The 18,543-nt window shown below is 54.1% G+C and overlaps 4 protein-coding genes across 4 annotated transcripts; 2 read left to right on the top strand and 2 right to left on the bottom strand.

Moving 5' to 3' along the window:
• Positions 1 to 980: 980 nt before the first annotated feature.
• Positions 981 to 5,626, top strand: bck1 (putative MAP kinase kinase kinase (Bck1); the record flags this gene model as incomplete). Its single annotated transcript, XM_024816720.1, has 2 exons — positions 981 to 5,431; positions 5,497 to 5,626. The coding sequence occupies 2 exons, from the start codon at positions 981 to 983 to the stop codon at positions 5,624 to 5,626; spliced, it is 4,581 nt and encodes a 1,526-aa protein (XP_024670118.1).
• A 402-nt stretch (positions 5,627 to 6,028) lies between these two features.
• On the bottom strand, positions 6,029 to 8,768 carry BDW47DRAFT_109119 (Golgi transport complex subunit COG3). Its single transcript, XM_024813389.1, has 4 exons — positions 8,425 to 8,768; positions 8,013 to 8,352; positions 6,925 to 7,956; positions 6,029 to 6,856 (listed from the first exon to the last, which is right to left on the bottom strand). Exons 1-4 carry the CDS (start codon positions 8,631 to 8,633, stop codon positions 6,053 to 6,055), a joined length of 2,385 nt encoding a protein of 794 aa, XP_024670117.1. The 5' UTR covers positions 8,634 to 8,768; the 3' UTR covers positions 6,029 to 6,052.
• A 707-nt stretch (positions 8,769 to 9,475) lies between these two features.
• Positions 9,476 to 15,400, top strand: BDW47DRAFT_118949 (uncharacterized protein; the record flags this gene model as incomplete). The annotated part of the gene is made up of 4 exons (XM_024815276.1): positions 9,476 to 10,726; positions 11,037 to 13,033; positions 13,249 to 13,252; positions 13,724 to 15,400. 4 exons carry the CDS (start codon positions 9,476 to 9,478, stop codon positions 15,398 to 15,400), a joined length of 4,929 nt encoding a protein of 1,642 aa, XP_024670116.1.
• A 225-nt stretch (positions 15,401 to 15,625) lies between these two features.
• Positions 15,626 to 18,491, bottom strand: BDW47DRAFT_52837 (RINT-1 family protein; the record flags this gene model as incomplete). Its single annotated transcript, XM_024819243.1, has 5 exons — positions 15,626 to 17,407; positions 17,463 to 17,607; positions 17,658 to 17,963; positions 18,020 to 18,267; positions 18,341 to 18,491. Coding segments are annotated over 5 exons (2,461 nt in total), but the record flags the coding sequence as incomplete, so codon positions are not given.
• Between the last annotated feature and the right edge of the window lie 52 nt (positions 18,492 to 18,543).

The raw sequence follows: 18,543 nt of genomic DNA, 5'->3' as shown, positions 1-18,543 counted from the left end.
AAACAACTTTCAGAACCAGTTAAACTGAGGAAGCTGGTACAAAAACCTTTACATACCACTTTCCAGCAGCTGTTCACCGGCAGTGGTATGTTTTCATCCCCGTCGGGTCTCCCGCGGCATCCTCGTGTTCACCCTCTTGACCCAGGGTTTCTTTCGCGAGGCGCAGGTCGCCATTGTTTGTCATCCCTTTTCTTCTCAACTTGGAGCTTGGGACCTTTTGACTAACTCTGCTTTCGTAGAGAGCACTTTTACTCCCTCCGTTTGTGCCGATAGACTTCATCTGCTGGATGCCCGCCGTACCATAACTTCCATACCATCCCAACCGACGTTTCACCTGAGACTGTCGCTAAGATCTCGTATTGAAAACGCCCCGACCCTTTCCATAGGCCGTCGGACGCATGGACTGATGGTTGGACGAATGTATGCGGTGATGATCGATGGTTTTACTTGACATCAACCCCACCATATATCCGTCCCCCCACGGTTTCGATAAGCCGCCTTTCGCCCTACGAATAATCAGTGTCACTCTTTGGGGATCTAGATGATGATGCGCTTTTCTTTCGAGTCTTAAACATAAGGACCATTGGCAAAGGATCTAACAAAAGCGTATCATCGCAAGTATATTACACCGCGTGGACCCGATTGAGCTTTTGAATGCGTGACTTTGCGCGACCCAGGCAACGTACTATTGCTCCCGTGGTCCGTCAAGTGTCGACACAATGGACGGTCAAAGACAGCAACAGTATGTGCCGGTCCAACCGCCATCCTCAACCCAGCCCTCCCAGTCACACATAATGCTACCGCCGCCTCCGCCTCGATATCAACATCCCCAAGCTCAAGGTGCAATGCCCCCACCACCTCCCGGCCCGCCCCCCGGACCACCCCCCGCAACACCATATGGTGCGCCGAAAATGGGAAACCCCCAGCTACAGCACCAAAATAGTCTTGGTTGGCAGCAGAATTGGCCAGCTAGGCAGGCAATGGCTCAAGGTTTTCTTCCACCTCCGCCTCCGCCCCCTATGGCCCATCCGAATCAGCCGACTTATAGTAGACCAGCCACGTCCGCAACGTACGTCCCACAGGCTGGTTCATTTGGACCAGGTGTTGGAATACCTCCGTTCGATCTGCATTCCATGCATGCGTACGACAGCCAGGGAACCTTGCCGACCGGCGATAGACCACGACTCCCCTCCAACCCTGTTTATGAGCATGGTGGTGGCGGTGCTGACCCCGGTGCTTATAAACGGGACGGAAATGTTCCAAATACGCCTTTGGCCCAACCATCGTCAGCGGGTGTAATCGACAATAGCCATGGCATTGTTTCTCCGGCACAGGGAATGAATGCCGCCCAAAGCCAGCCACCGCAGCCCGTAAACCAACCCACCGAGTTGACAAAGTCGTCCAGTCACCGACACAATAATAACATACTGTTTGGTGGCATGTCGGCCAGCGAAGCTGCAGTACAATGGCCCTTAGAGCGGATCCTGTCCTGGCTTGCAAAGAATGGGTTCTCTAGAGACTGGCAGGAGACGTTCAGGGCTCTAAACTTACAAGGGGCCGACTTCCTGGAGTTGGGACATGGACCGAATGGCCGACCTAACCTGAGCAAAATGCATAATGTTGTATACCCCCAGCTTGCGAAAGCTTGTGGGATCAGCGGGACAGGTTGGGACGAACCGCGCGAACGAGAGGAAGGCCGACGGATGCGAAGGCTGATTCGCCAGATCCAGGATGATGGAAACTACGATGTTGGTTTGCCCTCCTACAAGCGACGCGAGTCCCAAGTATTCCAAGACGGGGTTCTGGATATTTCACCGAAATTGCCCCAAGAGCCTACTTCTGCCGGCCCTGGTGGCAACAGTCCTAGCCTGAAGGCTTCGTTACTGGCTCATCACCAAAAGCAGAATGCCCAGTGGTCTGCCACTACGCCCAATCCTACAAGCCATGACTACCAGAACTCCGAGACTACCCCGAACGAGGGCACAGGGACAGCGCATGGTCGCTCCGACTTCTCCCGAGCCGTGCTCTCTAATATTGAGGGTGACCATCGGAGGCACCCTTCCTTGTCTAGCGATAACGGCATTTTCCCATTCCCTGGCCGTGGATACGAAGATAGTCCGAAAAGCAGCAGCCCGGCTACACACTACCCTAACTATATGGGTGCCTCGTCCTCTGCAAATGATTTGACTATGAAACGAGAGCACTCCCGTGGCAACAGTGCGGATTCAACATCAGGCCGGCGGTATTACGAGAGCTACAAGCAAGAAAGCAGCCGTCTTTCGCCACAAGAAACTCGTCATCCGAATGGAGACAATTCTGTATCGTATCCTCGAGAACATGGCAAAGGGTTCCGGGCACGTTTTATGAAGAAGTCAAAGGCAGGCGACTCCAATCATCCTTCCCCCGAGGAGCTATTCTTGGAGTCCCCAACGAGCCCTCGATACAACACCACTCATCCCTACACTAGACCGAACTTCAACAGCAGTGATGTTTCAGTGGGGGAGCGTCCGTCATCAGCATCCGTGTCCGATCACGAGCGGCTTCCCATGAAAGCAAGACCGGCGCAGAAGGGGAAGAAGTGGGCCTTTGTAACTTTGGACGCGTTCAATTATCGCCTGATTGATATCACTGATATAGATTCAGTGGTCAGGTTGCGTGCGACCATCTGCCAACAGATTGGGATATCTGATTGGCCCGCGGCCCAGATATTCGAAACGGAACCTGGTCAGACTGAACATGATAGTCCCCTCAATGACACAGACTTGACACTATCTCAGAGGACGAAGTCAGACGCCATTGGGTCTTTGAAGCTATATGTACGCGGGCCATACGTCAACTCTGGCGCCCATAATTATGCTGGGCTAGGTGTCTCAATCCCGGAGAAGGCCACAGCCTCGCCAAAGAGAAAGCTTTTGGATGATGACGCTCGAAGCCGAATTTCACCTCTCAACCAATCTAAGCCTACATCTCCCCAATCGACCCTTCGACCACAACAACTAAGGCCGCATGCTGCCAAGGTTCCCGTTCGCGATGTCTCCCAATTGTCGCTCGGAATGTCCCCTGTGGATGGCGGCCCAGAAGCGGCGGCGGCGTCTCTTGATCCAGAAACTGCTGATCTGGCAGCTCGTCAAGAGGAGCACATGCGTGATGTTGAGCGGAAGCAGAAACAAAACCGAATCTCCAATGTTCAACCGCCGAGAAAGGATGCTTACAGCGAAACGGGCTTTAGACGGGAAGGCGTTATTGATTTTGACTCCCCGCGGGTATCCCCTTACGAGGACAAGAAGGCGGAAACCCTCGTGCCTTTCCGCAATCCTCCCACAGCACCGAACGAGTCCAATACTCTCGCCAAGCTTAATTCTCTGAGGAGGAGAGATTCGCAGCGTCCTCGTATACAGCAAGCCCCAGCCCCCCAGACTCAGCAGACCCAGCAGGTTCAGCAAACTCAACAGGCTCAGCAAACTCAACAGGCTCAGCAGACTCACGGGACTCATGGCCTTGGGGCAATGCTGGCCACTGTGGGTAGAATGACCAGTGCCATTGGTACTCCTTCTCCATCGGTTCGAACGGCCAAGGCTAGTGGAAGCTCGAATCACAGCACGCCTGTGAGTGACTCACGAAATGCTGTGCAATTCCCTCAAGAACAGCCCCCATCTGAAAAAGTGTCTCCTGTGGTGAATGATTTTGCTCCTGATGAGCCTAAACCGACGTTGCAGTCTCGAAAGTCGTATGGGCCTGAATTCGATTTTGAAGAGACCAGGGTATCCTTCCAACGGTCACCAATGCTACCGGAGGAATCGGATGATGACTCAGATGATGGGCTTTTTGCAGTCCCTCTAGCAAACAAGAGCACGCCAACAAAGGCTACGGATACCTTCAGTAGCGTGAACTCTCAGAAAACGCCCAGGAAGCCTTCTCTCACTGTGAAGACCGACAATACCGCGCGGAAGAAGTTATCTGTCAGCTTCAGGTCACCAAGCGCTAGCCGCGAGACCTTTGCCCAGTCTAGCGGAGACTCGGGGAATGGCAGGGAGTCGTTATCCGACATGACTGGCTCACCGGAGGATGAGAAACCGCGCCGGGACTCATTTGCTCGTGATGTTTGGGCAAGCCGACCTCCCGTGGAAGGCGTCATTGACCACCTCGACGACTTCTTCCCTGATATCGACCTTGATGCACCTTATCTGGATGGGCAAGGTCCTTCGCCGCCTTCATCACCGGCGAGCAGAGTTGCCGCGGAGAACGAGGCGGCTCATAGAGAGAAACAGGACGGTCCGTCCTACCCAACACCGCCAACTCCTAATGCCGGTGAAAACCCTCTAGGTTCGAATGAACCTACCATGACACCCCAGGACCCTGGTGTCGTTGCTCGACGCAACATTACTCGTTCCAGCGGTGGCGTCGGCGGCGGCGGCGGCGGCGGACTTACGCGGATGAAGTCCATACGAGAAGTTGCCAAAGGAGCGAACCAGTCGAACAGGAACCGTAGCGTTTATGCTCCTGCCGGGAGCCAGAAGTCTGGAGATATTTTGCGCCGGAAGAGTACTAAAATGTTCGGCGGGAGGATCATGCAGATCAGTCCAAAGCCGGGCAGACGACTCAATCGGCTTGATCCCATCCCCCAGAACCGCGCTGCCTCGGGGGGTCCACCTCAAAGACAACCCACTTTTCGTATCATTCGCGGTCAGCTGATCGGCAAGGGCACCTACGGCCGTGTGTTCCTGGGCATGAATGCCGACAACGGTGAGGTGCTAGCTGTCAAGCAAGTGGAGATCAACCCTAGAATTGCGGGACAAGACAGGGATCGAATCAAGGAGATGGTTGCTGCCATGGATCAAGAAATCGACACCATGCAACACCTTGAACACCCCAATATCGTGCAGTACCTCGGCTGCGAACGGGGCGAGCTTTCCATCTCGATCTACCTGGAGTACATTTCTGGTGGTTCCATCGGTAGCTGTCTGCGCAAACACGGCAAGTTCGAGGAGAGCGTTGTCAAGTCTCTCACACGGCAGACGCTGGACGGGCTGTCGTACCTCCACGACCGGGGGATCCTGCATCGTGATCTGAAGGCGGATAACATTCTCCTGGACCTCGACGGATCCTGCAAGATCTCCGACTTCGGCATCTCCAAGAAAACCGACAACATCTACGGCAACGATTCGACCAACTCCATGCAGGGCTCTGTATTCTGGATGGCGCCGGAAGTCATCCACTCCCAGGGCCAGGGCTACAGCGCCAAGGTCGATATCTGGTCTCTTGGCTGCGTGGTGCTAGAGATGTTCGCTGGCCGTCGGCCCTGGAGCCGAGAAGAGGCTATCGGCGCTATTTTCAAGCTCGGCAGTCTGAGTCAAGCTCCTCCCATCCCAGAGGACGTATCGATCAACATCAGTCCGGCGGCACTCGCCTTCATGTACGACTGTTTCACGGTGTAAGTAGTACCCTTGCTGTCTTCATCTCCATTTCTCCAGATTGTGCTAACATACTTCATAATAGTGACTCGCGCGACCGCCCAACCGCCGAAACCCTCCTCACCCGCCACCCGTTCTGCGAACCCGAGCCCAAGTACAACTTTCTGGATACCGAACTATACGCCAAGATTCGCCACGTTGTTATCCCAGCGTGATGTTTTTGATTACCGAGTATTCCATTACTTCCTGTTCTGCGCTTTTGCATCATACCCCCAGAACCTGTCTATATCTTCGTGTAATTACGGCGCCTTGTCGCCAAAGTATATTTGGATTCTTTTCTTTTTGGATATTATTTTTCTTAACCGTCTGGTGTGGTTTTTCTTTTCTCTAATGGGGGTCGCAATTTACTGTCTGGTACATCTCACTATTTATAATCCTGTTTAGAAAATTTGAATATAAATTGAAAAAGGCACGGTGGATTCTGTGCAACCCTAGCAATGCCCTAACACATAATAACTCTATATTAAAAGCATACTCCGCTGGATGGCTTCCTTCAAGTATTTACATCGAGTTTCAAATTCGAAAAAAAGAAAATGGTATCTGTATAAATCTATCTCACGACACTGACCCCTTACCCCCCTTCACCTCCGCTGAGAAATCGGTGTCCCGCTCCTATTCGTAACGGCATCATCGCCATCGTCATCTTCTTGGCCCTGACCATGATCCGAGACGCCGACTAGAAAAACGCTCTCGCACCACTCCGCAAAGGTATCCACGTCCCAGACGGCATCCTCCCGGCCCTTGCCCTTCTTACTAACAAAGTGGCCCCGCTTCTTCTCCGAAGACGTATACTTATCGAAGAACTCCTCGTAGATCTGGATGACGCGGTCCTGGACGGCCCCGACGAGCGTCTCCTTCATGCGCGCGTCGTCGAGGTAGTCGTCGAGGATCTTGCGCAGGTTGGGCACCTCTTTCTCGATGTTGCGGCAGGTGGGGTACATGAGCTCGCCGCGTTGGAGGTTGCGGGTGTCGACGAATTTGGCGGGGAGCGACGCCGTCATGGTCGTTGCGAAGCCGTTGATGAAGTCGTTGATGACTGTGCGGAGGCGGCCGTCGAGCTCGACTTTGGCGTCGAGCATGTTCTCGATGACGCGCGGGAGGAGCCCGTGCCCGACGAGTCGCATGAGGTTGCGGGGGTTGAAGAGGCCGCCTCGTTCGCGCAGTTCCCAGAATGTGCTCGTTACGCCGGAGAAGTCGAAGGAGACTTCCGGGGCGACGTATTCGATGTCGAAGGCGACGATTTGTTGCTTCAGGATGAGGAGGTGGCTCATGAGGAAGAGCTGCGCGTTGATGGGGGATTTCGCGGCGATGAGGGTGCTGGCGTAGTGGAGGGAGTCGGTTGTTTGGTGGACGATTTGGTGGGCGAGATCGTCGAAGACGGTGGACTAATGGACAGTTGGTTAGTGGGGTGTGCAGTTGTAGAAGGGGAGATGGGCATATGGGGACGCAGTACGTTTACAAGGCGATAGATCCTGCTCAGAAGCCAGATGGCTTTCCGTAACGTCGGATACCACCCGCTTAGGGCTGTTTGCGACTCGAAATCCCATTTGGGGTCTTGCTCCTGTGGAGATTCGGAGTTCTCTTCTCCTTGCTTTGACGGCTTGGAAAGATTCACAAGCACGTCAACGGGTGCGATCTTTCTTCCAGATATCTGGTTCTCGCCCTCTGTGACTGCGTTTGCGACTTGCTTGTTGCGGGCAGGGTAGTCAAGGTCATCCGGTCCCGGCTTATATCGTTCGATCTCATCGTAGAGAAAAGCCTGTGCGCGGAAAACGAGCCGTGTTTGGACGTCTTCCAATGCCGGCTGGATCAGCGCAGGGAAGTCGAGTTGGTTTGCATCGGTAGTCTCTGTCTCTTCTTCCTGGTCGAATATGTAGCGGGTCTGCAAGAGGGTACAAAGTTGACAGAGTCTGATAATTTTGTCTTCGTGTATAATCCTTGGTCTGAGGTGGTCGTAGAGAGGTTCACAGATTGACTCCAGAAAGTAATACAAACCTCCCTGACCGTGGAACCACTCTCCCCAGAGGTCGTATTCGTCGAGACACACCCCGCGGATATAGCTGATGCTTCCGCGCGCAAAAGACACGAGATCAGTCGACGTACTGGGCGCCTGTGAAATTTCATGTAGTTGCTTGCGTACAAGCGGCACTATGAGTTTGCTGCGGGTCGCTGCGTAATTGTCCTGAAGCTCATTGAGGAGACTCTGATACTCAGCTTCAGAACCCTGGTCCGGGTCCAACGGCGGCACGGCTCTCTTCTGGATCTCGAGGCCGATCTGTTTCAGTTCGGGGGCGCCAACTCGGAACTTGGCATACAACAAGGCGGACATGGTTGTATCATTAAGCTGCTTGTCTGCGATCTTCTTGGATACGTTGAGATATATGTCGCGAAGGGCGGCGACGAAGTGCCCTCGGATGAGGGTGAGGGCTCGCGTCATGAGAAGACGGTACCTGGACCGGTATACGCTTGCTTCCTTTTGTTCGGGCTAGAAGAAAACATTAGCCATCGCACAGTATACGGGATAGTGACGATTTGACGCACATGCGTTTCCATATAGTCCAGGCATTCGTCCAGTCGCTTGAGCATTTCCGAGAAATCCCGTCCTCGTACGGCATTCCCAGCACCCGGGGCATTAAGCCTTCTTGAAGCAGGATCCAAAAAGTCATAGTATTGCAGATTGTCCTCTATATTGATTGCGAGCTCCAAGTCGCGCCGCTGGGCAGAAAGTAACCCTTCGCATTGTTTCTCGAAATTGGACGTTTGCGAATCGACTGCCTCGAAATCTTTGGACAGACTGCTTAGGAGATCGAGGGTCGAAGAGGTATCGGATAAGAGTGAATCTAAATGGGACTTTGACATCTGCAATTCGTGGAGGCAAGACCTATTGTGTCAGGGAGTTAGCTCTCAGTATATCCTGATCGTCGCGGATGCACGTGGCCCTTGTACTACGTACTGGTACTCATCGTAGCTGGTTTCCAACAAGCTTCCTTCCACCTCGTTGAACCACTGGGTAAAGTCGAGCTCATTGCGAATATTGGATACAGTGTCTAACCCATCTGGGGACTCGTCGAGCTCCTCTGTCTTTTTAGCTTGGAGATCTAGGGGCGGACGGGGAGGAGCTGTCTGGCGACGGCTTCGCTGTCCCGCAGCTTGCTGGCGCATTGTGGGACCGGGTCGGATTTAAAGGGTGAGAGGGTGAGGATTCGCTTTGGGCTTGTGTTGGTGTTCAGAAGTGTAGACCGGCGAGAGTCTGTCCAACTCAAAAGACATTGAAGTCGAGGACAACTCGTAGACCGACCGAATAACGATGATTGTTGACACCTTCCCCAAAGCCGCGCCCTCGGGAACCCGTTCCATTTGCGATATTCTGCCGCCATCCTCCGCTCTCGCGCATTGACGCAACTGATTATTAGTTGGGGTATTCGAAGTTCGCCTTCTTCTCCCCATTCATTTGTCCCTTGTTCTCCGCGAGAACGCAATCAAGTCCACGTCTTATTTAAGGATGCAAACTGAGTGAAATACTAATTACCGTCACCATGTGGACAGCACGAATGCAACGCCCCGCGGCGAATACCGCCAGTGCCTGCCGTCGGCTTCCCAAGCGCGGCCGCCTTACCATAACACCTGCGCGCAGAAATTATGCTCGCCCTACCGATGGCAATCAGACGTTTGAACAGCCTACGTCGTCATCGCACTGGTTCCGCAACTCGTTGGGTTTGGCAGGAGCTGGTACTGCTGCATTTCTCGCCTATTCGTATGCGACATCCAACACCACTCGCATCCAAGGCGCACCGCCATCCAATGCGCAAGATCACTCGAAAACGGCGGACGACTTTCCACTCGTACAAGAGAAACGAAGCGTGAAAAGCCCAGGGGTATACCTGTGGGGAGACAATGCGCATCGTGTGGTGGACCCCGAAAGCAAAGCCACCAACATCAAAACACCACGCAGCCTTCATTATTTCGACGGCCATGTACTGAGGGATATCAAGCTGCAAGAGAAGATGGGAGCTGCGATTCTGGAAAATGGTGACCTTGTGCAATGGGGGAAGGGCTATTCGGAAACGGAGTTCAAGCCCGCCAAGACTCTGACTGGCAAGAACCTGATATCCGTGTGCATGTCCAACGACCGAATCCTGACGCTGTCGTCTGACGGGAACGTATACTCCCTGCCGATGGCGAAGGAAGATCAGTTGGGCGGGAGGAAATTGAAAGAAGGCTCCTGGGTGCCTTACTGGTCTGGCACCGCAGAGGTTAGCTATCGTCTGCTGAAGCCAAGCCTGGGGCTGGGCGAAAAGGTCACCGCCATCAGTGGCGGACTGGAACATGCCCTTCTAATGACCAGCTCTGGCCGAGTCTTCTCTGTTGCTTCTTCTACAGAACACTACCCGTCTTTCGGACAATTGGGGGTTCCTGGGCTGGCATGGGCGACGCGGCCCAAGGGTCCCGTGGATTCCTGTCATGAGGTCAAGGGCTTTGCCGGGTCCAAGATTGTCCAAATCGCAACTGGAGACTACCACTCCCTGGCCTTGAGCAAGGATGGCAGTGTTTACTCTTTCGGCGATAACTCATTTGGGCAGCTAGGGTTCGCATTTGACGCTGCCCTCCCGTTCCACGACACCCCGACCGCAATTCCCGTCAAGAAACTTTATCGTGGCAACACTTGGTTCCCCAAAGTGACCAGCATTGCGGCTGGGGGAGCTAACAGCTTCTTCACGGTGGATGCCAAACGTATCGTCGGCCCGGGTGAAAACCCATCCGCAATCCGCGACTTGGACCGCATCACCGCTGATACCTGGACTTGTGGGAGGGGGATTTGGGGTGCTCTCGGGACTGGAAAGTGGACGCATATTCAGGACGTGCCTGCCAAGATCCAAGCGTTGAGCGGGTTGTTCGAGTACGACGAGCGTGCTAAAAAACTGACCCCAATCCGGTTGCGTGAAATATCCGTTGGCACAACGCACGTGTCTGCCATCATGGACAACAGTGCCCATTTGGAAAGATCGTCCACCGCCTCTTTGGAAAGTTCCAAGGACTGGGGCTTTGATGTCCTCTGGTGGGGAGGGAACGAACACTTCCAGCTCGGAACCGGCAAGAGGACCAACATGTCCAAGCCGACGTATATCAACGCCCCGCTGGAGACAGGAGGGGAACACCCCAAGCAGGAGGCGCGACTTCAGATCATGCCCCGTCACAAGGGCAAAGTTGGCAAGCGGACAGTGAGCATGGAGCAGCGGGTTGAGTGTGGCAGACACGTTTCTGCGATCTACTCTGCCATATAATACTTCACACATATTTGTATTTTTATACGTGTTATGAGCAAAGAAAAGTGCTACTTTCTGCCTTGTACTCTTATCCTAGTTTGAAATAATGGATGTCTTGATGGGAGCTTATCACCGTACAAACAAAACAAACACCGACTATCAGCGGAAGACGCTCGGACCACCGCTTATCCAAAAATTTCCCAGCCGGAAGAAAAAAAAGAAAAAGTTGACCAACAGCCAAGCTTCCACAACAACCCCAACCCCCCCCCTTGACTGTCGCATCATGCCTCGTGAAAATCAGAAAAGAGGTCGGCGTGCGGCCGAGAAAGCCAACAAAGACACCTTGAAGCGCAAGCACGACGACGCGCCCGAGCACTCCCCAAAGCGACAGAAGCCCGAATCAACGGACGATGAGATCACCGGCGGCGCGGACTACATACCACTGGGAGAGGAGATGCAAGTCGATGGAGATGGAGAAGGACACGATCAGATGCAGGGCGGCGACATGCCGTTCTACGGCCTTCTGGACACCGAGGAGCAGGAGTACTTTTCGCGCGCGAACGAGATGCTCGAGCTGGACCAGTTCGGTGACACCGAGGAACGGCGGTTATTTATCGACAGCGTCTACAGGGAGGCTAATGGCAAGGAGCTGAAGATTGCGTGCAGTCAGTCGTGCTCGAGACTGATGGAGAAGTTGATCGCTGCGTCGGACATGCGCCAGATCCGGAGGCTGTTCAATAAGTTCATCGGCCACTTCTTGCACCTGGTGCAGCATCGATTCGCCAGCCACTGCTGCGAAGCGCTCTTTGTGAGCGCGGCGCCGGGGGTAATGGATAAGCCTTCGAAGGCGAAGGCTCGTCGCGATGAGGAGGAGGATGAGGAAGACCCGGAGCCGGAGCTATCGCTCGCAGAGATGTTCATGAAGGTCGTGGAGGAATTGGAGGGGAACTGGGGCTATCTCTTGACCGAACGATTCGCGTCCCACACGATCCGGGTTCTCCTTCTCGTTCTCGGGGGCGAACCGGTTGATGTAACGAGCAACGACTCGGTCGTCGCCAGTCGCAAGAAAGAGCGGGTGGGCGCCAAGATGGAATCCCGGGAAGAAAACGTCGTGGCAGAGAAGAGAAGCGTGCCGGATACCTTCGTGAAGACCTTGAAGAAGATCATCAAGGATATTATAACTGTGCTGGACGATACATATCTGAGAGCGCTGGCGACCCATCCGGTTGGAAACCCGGTTTTGCAGGTGCTGGTGTCTCTGGAGATTTTACACTTTGGCAAGTCTGCCACCAAGGATCCGAATTCGATCATCCGGAAGTTGATCCCCGATGAGGAGTTCAGTGAGGGCAGTGAAGGCACGAGCTTCATTCGCGGCCTGCTCTACGATCCGGTCGGGTCTCGCCTCGTGGAAACCATTGTGCGATGCGTACACGGGAAGCTCTTCAAAAGCTTTTATAGAAACTTCTTCCACGATCAGATCGCCTCACTCGCGCGCAACATTACAGCTGGATATGTTGTCCTCCGGGTCCTGGAACGACTTGGTAAAGATGATCTCAAGGAAGCGGTGGAACGACTGTCCCCTCAAATCCCGAGTCTGATTGAACGGGGCCGGCTAGTTGTGCCCAAGGTATTGATTGAACGGTGTCTGGTTCGTGGAATCGATACAAACACCCTCGCTCGGGCTTTTGAAACGGCCTACGACAAGGACCCGGCCCGCCGACTGAACCAAATCCTTCGACGGGAGAACACTTCCAGCGATGCCGCAAATCAGCCAAACGCAGAGTTCAAGGAGTCGGGGGCTGATCAAGGCCAAGCACCTACTGCCGCCGAGAGGCTCCACGGCTCGCTTCTTGCACAGACAATGTTGACCGCTCGCGGCCCTCTCAGCGGGCTGATCCACTCGAGTCTGCTCGCGCAATCATCCGAGTCGCTCCTCGAGCTAGCCAAGGATCCTACGGCGTCTCGCGTCCTCCAACAAGCAATGACCCTACCCACCTCCACGCCGCAGTTCCGTCGCCAATTTACAACCCGCTTCCAAGGCCATCTCGTGGACCTGGCACTCGACAGCAGCGGCTCACACGTGGTCGATGCGCTGTGGCCGGCCACGAATGACATCTACTTTGTCAAGGAGCGCATGGCGCAAGAACTCTCTCAGCAGGAGATGACGCTCCGGGACTCGTTCGTGGGTCGCGCTGTATGGAAGAACTGGTCGATGGATCTCTACAAGCGGCGACGCAGTGAATGGGGCGCGAAGGCGAAAGGTATCGACCGTGGCGACGGCACTGGAGAACGGCCCAAGTCGAAGATTGAGCTGGCGCGGGCTCGATTTGCGGCAAAGGCTGAGGAGGCCACGAAGGGGGATGGGGCGGCCAAATCGTAGGGTTTGGATGGTGGAAAAAATGCATATCTTTGCTGTATATAATACCTTGTCATGTTAGACTAGTCTAGATCGCATGTAAACAGACGTCTCTGAAATGAATCCCAATGATCTACATTGCATGATCGAACTGTAGGCATGTAGCGGGGCTCACTGCCGCCAACTAAGCCTCTCAAGCATATCTGTACAGGCTCGACCGAATTATTCCAAATATTCCGTCCAATCCAATTGAATCTTGAGGTTATATCAAATCTTTAATAAGATAATCTCACCCTCGGAATCGTGTAGATCATGATGTCAACCCCGCGGTATCTGTCGCCATCGGCGCCGGAATCGGCTGGGCCCACTCCCCATATAACAACCACGAAGAGCATGCATGGACGTACATACTCCCTGCATATTTGATATCATTAGCAATTATCTATACTTGAATTCATCTTTATACCGAGAAGTTTTCTCTGGTAATACCAATGGCTACCCCTGCGCAAGCCAGTCGCGCGGACGAAGTTCGCAATGTGAGTCTTCTTTTTGCTCTTTTTTTTTTCTTCGCTTTTCCTTCCTGTTAAAATCGCTGCATGAGGCCAACAGTATTCTCACTACGCCCACTATAGCTTCTCAATGCAGTCGAGGACCTCCTGATCCCTTTCATCCGCGCCGCAGATGAAGAGCCCCTCAGTCAAAAACACCTTCAAAATGGTACCAATGGCACCAATGGCACAAATGGCACCAACGGCACCCATTCCGAACCAACCACTTCACTCGTCGATTATCGCAAACCAGAAGAACTGCAGAAACTACTCCAACTAGAGTTTCCGGAAGAGGGAACAGGCCAGGACGGACTGATCGGAGCCCTCCAGAAAGTCCTCCGCTACTCCGTCAACACCTGGCACCAGGGCTTCCTCGACAAGCTGTATGCGTCGACGAACGCCCCCGGTGTCGCCTCGGAGCTGATCCTCGCGGCCCTCAACACCAATGTGCACGTCTATCAAGTGTCGCCGGCGTTGTCGATCATCGAGAAATACACTGGGAAGCAGTTAGCAGCGCTGTTCGGGCTTCAAGGCCCTCGCGCAGGCGGAATCTCGGTCCAGGGCGGCTCCGCATCCAACACGACGTCGATTGTCATCGCGCGCAACAACCTCTTCCCGGACACCAAGAAGGACGGAAATGGCGGATACCGCTTTGTGCTCTTCACAAGCGCTCACGGCCACTACAGCATTGAGAAGGCGGCGCAAATGCTCGGGCTCGGAAGCAGTGCCGTCTGGGCGGTTCCCGTCGACAGACAAGGCCGGATGATCGCTTCGGAACTAGAGTCGCTCGTCCAGAAGGCGCTGAGCGAAAATCGCACGCCTTTCTACGTCAACGCCACCGCCGGAACGACCGTCATGGGGTCCTTCGATCCCTTCGACGACATCGCCGCCATCTGCAAGAAATATAACCTCTGGCTCCACGTCGACGGCTCCTGGGGCGGCTCCTTCGCCTTCTCGGAGCGCCAGCGCGGCAAGCTCGCCGGCACGGAAAAGGCAGACAGTATCGCTATCAACCCGCACAAGATGATCGGTGTCCCGGTGACATGTTCGTTCCTCCTAGCCGCCGACCTCCGTCGGTTCCACCAGGCGAACACCCTCCCCGCCGGGTACCTCTTCCACAACGACGACGATGACGAAGGCACCAACGCACCAGAGTCCGAAATCGCCGTCGACTCCCCCGAAGTGTGGGACCTGGCGGACCTCACTCTCCAATGCGGCCGACGCGCCGACTCCCTCAAACTTTTCCTCGGCTGGACCTACTACGGCACGGCCGGCTACGCCCAGCAAATCGACACAGCCTGCGCAGTCGCGGCCCACCTCGCGACGCTCGTCGAACAAAACCCGAACTTCATCCTCGTCAGCGAGAACCCGCCGCCGTGCCTGCAAGTGTGCTTCTACTACGCGCCAGGCCGGCAAATGGTCCATCCGCGCGGGGTAGTCTCCAACGAGACGGCGCGCGGCAAGGCGAACAGCAAGGTGACGGAGCGGATCACGCACGCTATCGTGAGTAGGGGCTTCATGGTGGATTTTGCGCCCCCGTCGGGCGGCGAGGATCCCGATGCTGCTGGGAATGGGAAGTTTTTCCGGTGTGTGGCTAATGTGCAGACGAAGATGGAGACTGTTGAGGCGCTTGTTAGGGCTATTGAGGAGGTTGGGCCTGGGGTTGTGCAGGATTTGAATCAGGCGCAGGGGAGTGGCCTGAACGGTTGGAAGAGGCCTGGGGAAAGGGGCCACGGACCTGTTGTTCATCATCGGGTCTGAGGGGTTTTTTTTTCTTCAATTGTATTGATTGGATAGAGTGTATAGTCTCGCATAGAGTATAATGTCTAGCATTATGAGTTTCTGTACAGCTAGGGTTTCTTCGTTAATGTGGTATTGAGAACGAGAAGAATGTAGAAAATAACTTATTAGATATTCTAGGACGTTACAAATGACATATCAAAACAGTTACTCGCTTCGATGGTATCTTGCATCTATGGCTAGCTCTTAGCATGAGGTAAAAATGTATAAGATAGACCAACAACTAAGCAAAACCCAATTAAACCATTAGTGATATGGAGAGCCCAAGTAAATGCTTCAAAACGGATGAATTATAGAGATCGCCAATTAAAAAGTAAAATAAACATACGAGATGCACGTTGGCACGTCAGTAGATGTCTAATTTCCAATCTCGGCTCTCCTCTCGAGCACACTTCTGGCCTCTGCCTCCATCAGAGTTTCAATGCCCATCTCAGCCAGTACGTCTCGCGCACTTTCATTGTCTTTGAAGAGCCGCTTCTCCACCTCCCACAGACCCCGCTGTGCGCTGTCATCCCCGTCCGTTTCGGGGTTGGACGCGTCGCCGGTTGACTGGGTAGTGCTGTCCAGCCCGAGCAAGAGGAGACCTTCGCTCAATTTCCGGAGCGTTTTGGCAGAGCCGCCCTGTTGGCCTGCCGCTCCAAGAGATGTATCAATTGTCTTGCAGAGGTGGTCCACATCGCTGATGAGCTGGGCCGCCCCCGCGGCGGAGAAAGTGTTGCGCATGAGAATGTTACTCCAGAGGTGTGTCTGGATAGATAAGAGCACTTGGCGGGTGATCCGGCGCAGGGGGGCAACACCCAGCGCACGGGAGAGGAAGGATACTTCGACGGAGAGTGTGTGCAGCGCTGGCGCGAGGTCGGCAGTGGGTGGGAGAAGCCCCGTTGCCGCGCCCGAGATAGTCGCCCAGGTGGAAACGCGCGAGTATTGTTTGAGGGCCCCGCGAGCATTGGATGTGAGCGTCGAGGTGATGATAGTTTCGGACCGGAGGCGGAGACTGCGATACGCGGAGGCAGTCTCGTCGAACAGAGCTCCCTCGGGGGTTACACCTTGAGCAGTGTTGTTGCCGTTCACCGCTTGCGAGGTCCGCGAGGCAACGTCGGCGACGGACATGGAACCGGCCACGTTCTGTCCGTTGTCTTTGTTCTGTCGGACACGCTCCTGCAGCTCCGACCAAAGCTCAACGAAAAACACCTCGTTGCTCCAGTCTTCCATCTTCTTTTCCAGGTATTCTGCGCTACCGAAAACGCGGCAGAGCCGCTCCAATCCCCCAACACCTTCTATGGCTTGGCCGTCCGCGCCCTGCACGGTGCGACCGATCGTAGAGGTCATCGCGAGATAAGCTTCCAGGGCCGATTGCAGGCGGTCGTGGAATTGGTCAAAGATCGTAATCTGGATGTCGATGAGAAATCGCAGTTTCTGACTGAATGATGACAAGGGCTGATAACGCTCAGTGATCGTCTCGAGGAGGTCATTCACACGAATTGCTGCCTTAGTCGGCTTGGTCGAAGTAAGTTCAACGCCTTCATAGTCGATCTCCCCGCTCCCCGGGGCTTCGACGATCTCCTTGTAACGAGCCAACGCAAAATCCTTTTCGACTTGGAGCCAGCGGTCAAACCAGCCTTCTTTAGTCAGGACATACCACGTCATCCCCTTCCAGTTGTCTTCTGTATAAGGATCGGGCAGGTAGTTCCACGACTCGCGGATTTCCTCGTCAAAATTCATAACCTCATGCATGAAGTGACTGAGCAACTGCGGGTGGTTAGAGATCTGCGGGAGGAAGGCTGACATCTTCTGCTGCAACATGGGCAACAGAGCCGTGATGTAGGCATGGGATGCATTGTAGAAGTTCCATTCTAATTCAGAACCAGTGTCGTGTGCTTTCTCATCAAATATAGGCTGGAGATATGTAGCGAAGAAACTGCCAAAGTTGTTGATCAAGTCCGTGACATGAGCCATAAAGAACTCCGGCTAAACATCTATCAGCATAATCATGTTGAACGCATAAAGGCGATCGCTCACAAACCTTGTCTAATCTATTCGTTGGCTTGTCTCCACTGAAATGATACTTAAACCGCAGCTCCAGAGGATGTACCATCACCTCCAATGGCCACAGTATCGGAGGTTCAACACTCTTGTTGTTTGCAAAGAAATCGCGTGCTTTGAGTTCCCTGTACATAGGGGTCAGAAAAGTCATCTGGTTGAACCCTGTAGTACTTACGGTATTTGGAGCTCAAGGAGCAATTCGACATTTTCCTTCCATTGAACGTGGAGATCGTCCGGGAAGTGCAATTCTTTCGAGGGCCACTTCATCTGTTCCAAAGTCCCTTGGAGTCGCTTGGTAAAATCGGTCTTCATCTGTTCTCGGAGCGCAGACGCTAACTTGCCAACATAATTGACCAGATGAGGCGCGGCTCCCTCCGCCGCAGGCTGGGCCTCGTTCAACGACCCGACAATGCCTTGCAATCGAATATACGGCGGTATAGCCAACCGTGGCTCAGACCGTATATTCCCCAGCGCATCCTTGCTGTATATGGTGCGTTAGCGATAGCATCATGAATGGTCTCGCCGTGCACCGGGTACCTCAATTTCTCCGCCTCCTGCAGCAGGGCCACATAGCCTTTCGAAATCTCCAGTTTCCGAAGTTTTTGGATGCTCTCCTCAAAGCGCTGTGCTGCCTGATCACTGGCATCCGACCGCGTAATAGCTTTAAGGCGCCTATCGATATCCGCTTGTTGGGCCTTGAAGGCTTCGGCTCGCTTCCGGGTCGCTTCGGTGTGTTCGTTCGAGGCTTTCGTAGCGTTTGACAGGGCCTCCTGGGCTTCAGCTAGCTGCGGAATGTCATTAGCAACTTCTGGCTCTAACTTTGGTCTAACCTTCAATTCAAGGCGAAGGGGTCCTCACCTGTTTCCGCTGGAGATCATGTTGGGCCCGCAAGCTAGACAGCAACGAGTCGAGGCTTTCAAAGTCGCCAGAGACCTGGATTTTATCATTTAAATAGTCCTCCACACGAGTTCGCTCATGCGACGATAATGCGGGGGGAGCGGTCGCCATTATTCGCGGGGATGGACGGCGGGGGTCGAATAATCCAGAAGATGATGACTAGG

The sequence above is a fragment of the Aspergillus candidus genome (assembly GCF_002847045.1).
Source record: "Aspergillus candidus strain CBS 102.13 unplaced genomic scaffold BDW47scaffold_38, whole genome shotgun sequence".
Classification (NCBI taxonomy): Eukaryota; Fungi; Ascomycota; class Eurotiomycetes; order Eurotiales; family Aspergillaceae; genus Aspergillus; species Aspergillus candidus.
Note: the sequence above shows the minus strand (reverse complement) of the source record. Positions and strands in the feature narration are given on the sequence as shown.

Coding starts and splice junctions, on each gene's coding strand:
- BDW47DRAFT_109119 (XM_024813389.1), bottom strand. CDS start 8,633: ATGCGCCAGCAAGCTGCGGGACAGCGAAGCCGTCGCCAGACAGCTCCT. Junction 8,353..8,424: donor ACCAGCTACGATGAGTACCA/GTACGTAGTACA, acceptor CTGACACAATAG/GTCTTGCCTCCACGAATTGC. Junction 7,957..8,012: donor TGGACTATATGGAAACGCAT/GTGCGTCAAATC, acceptor GTTTTCTTCTAG/CCCGAACAAAAGGAAGCAAG.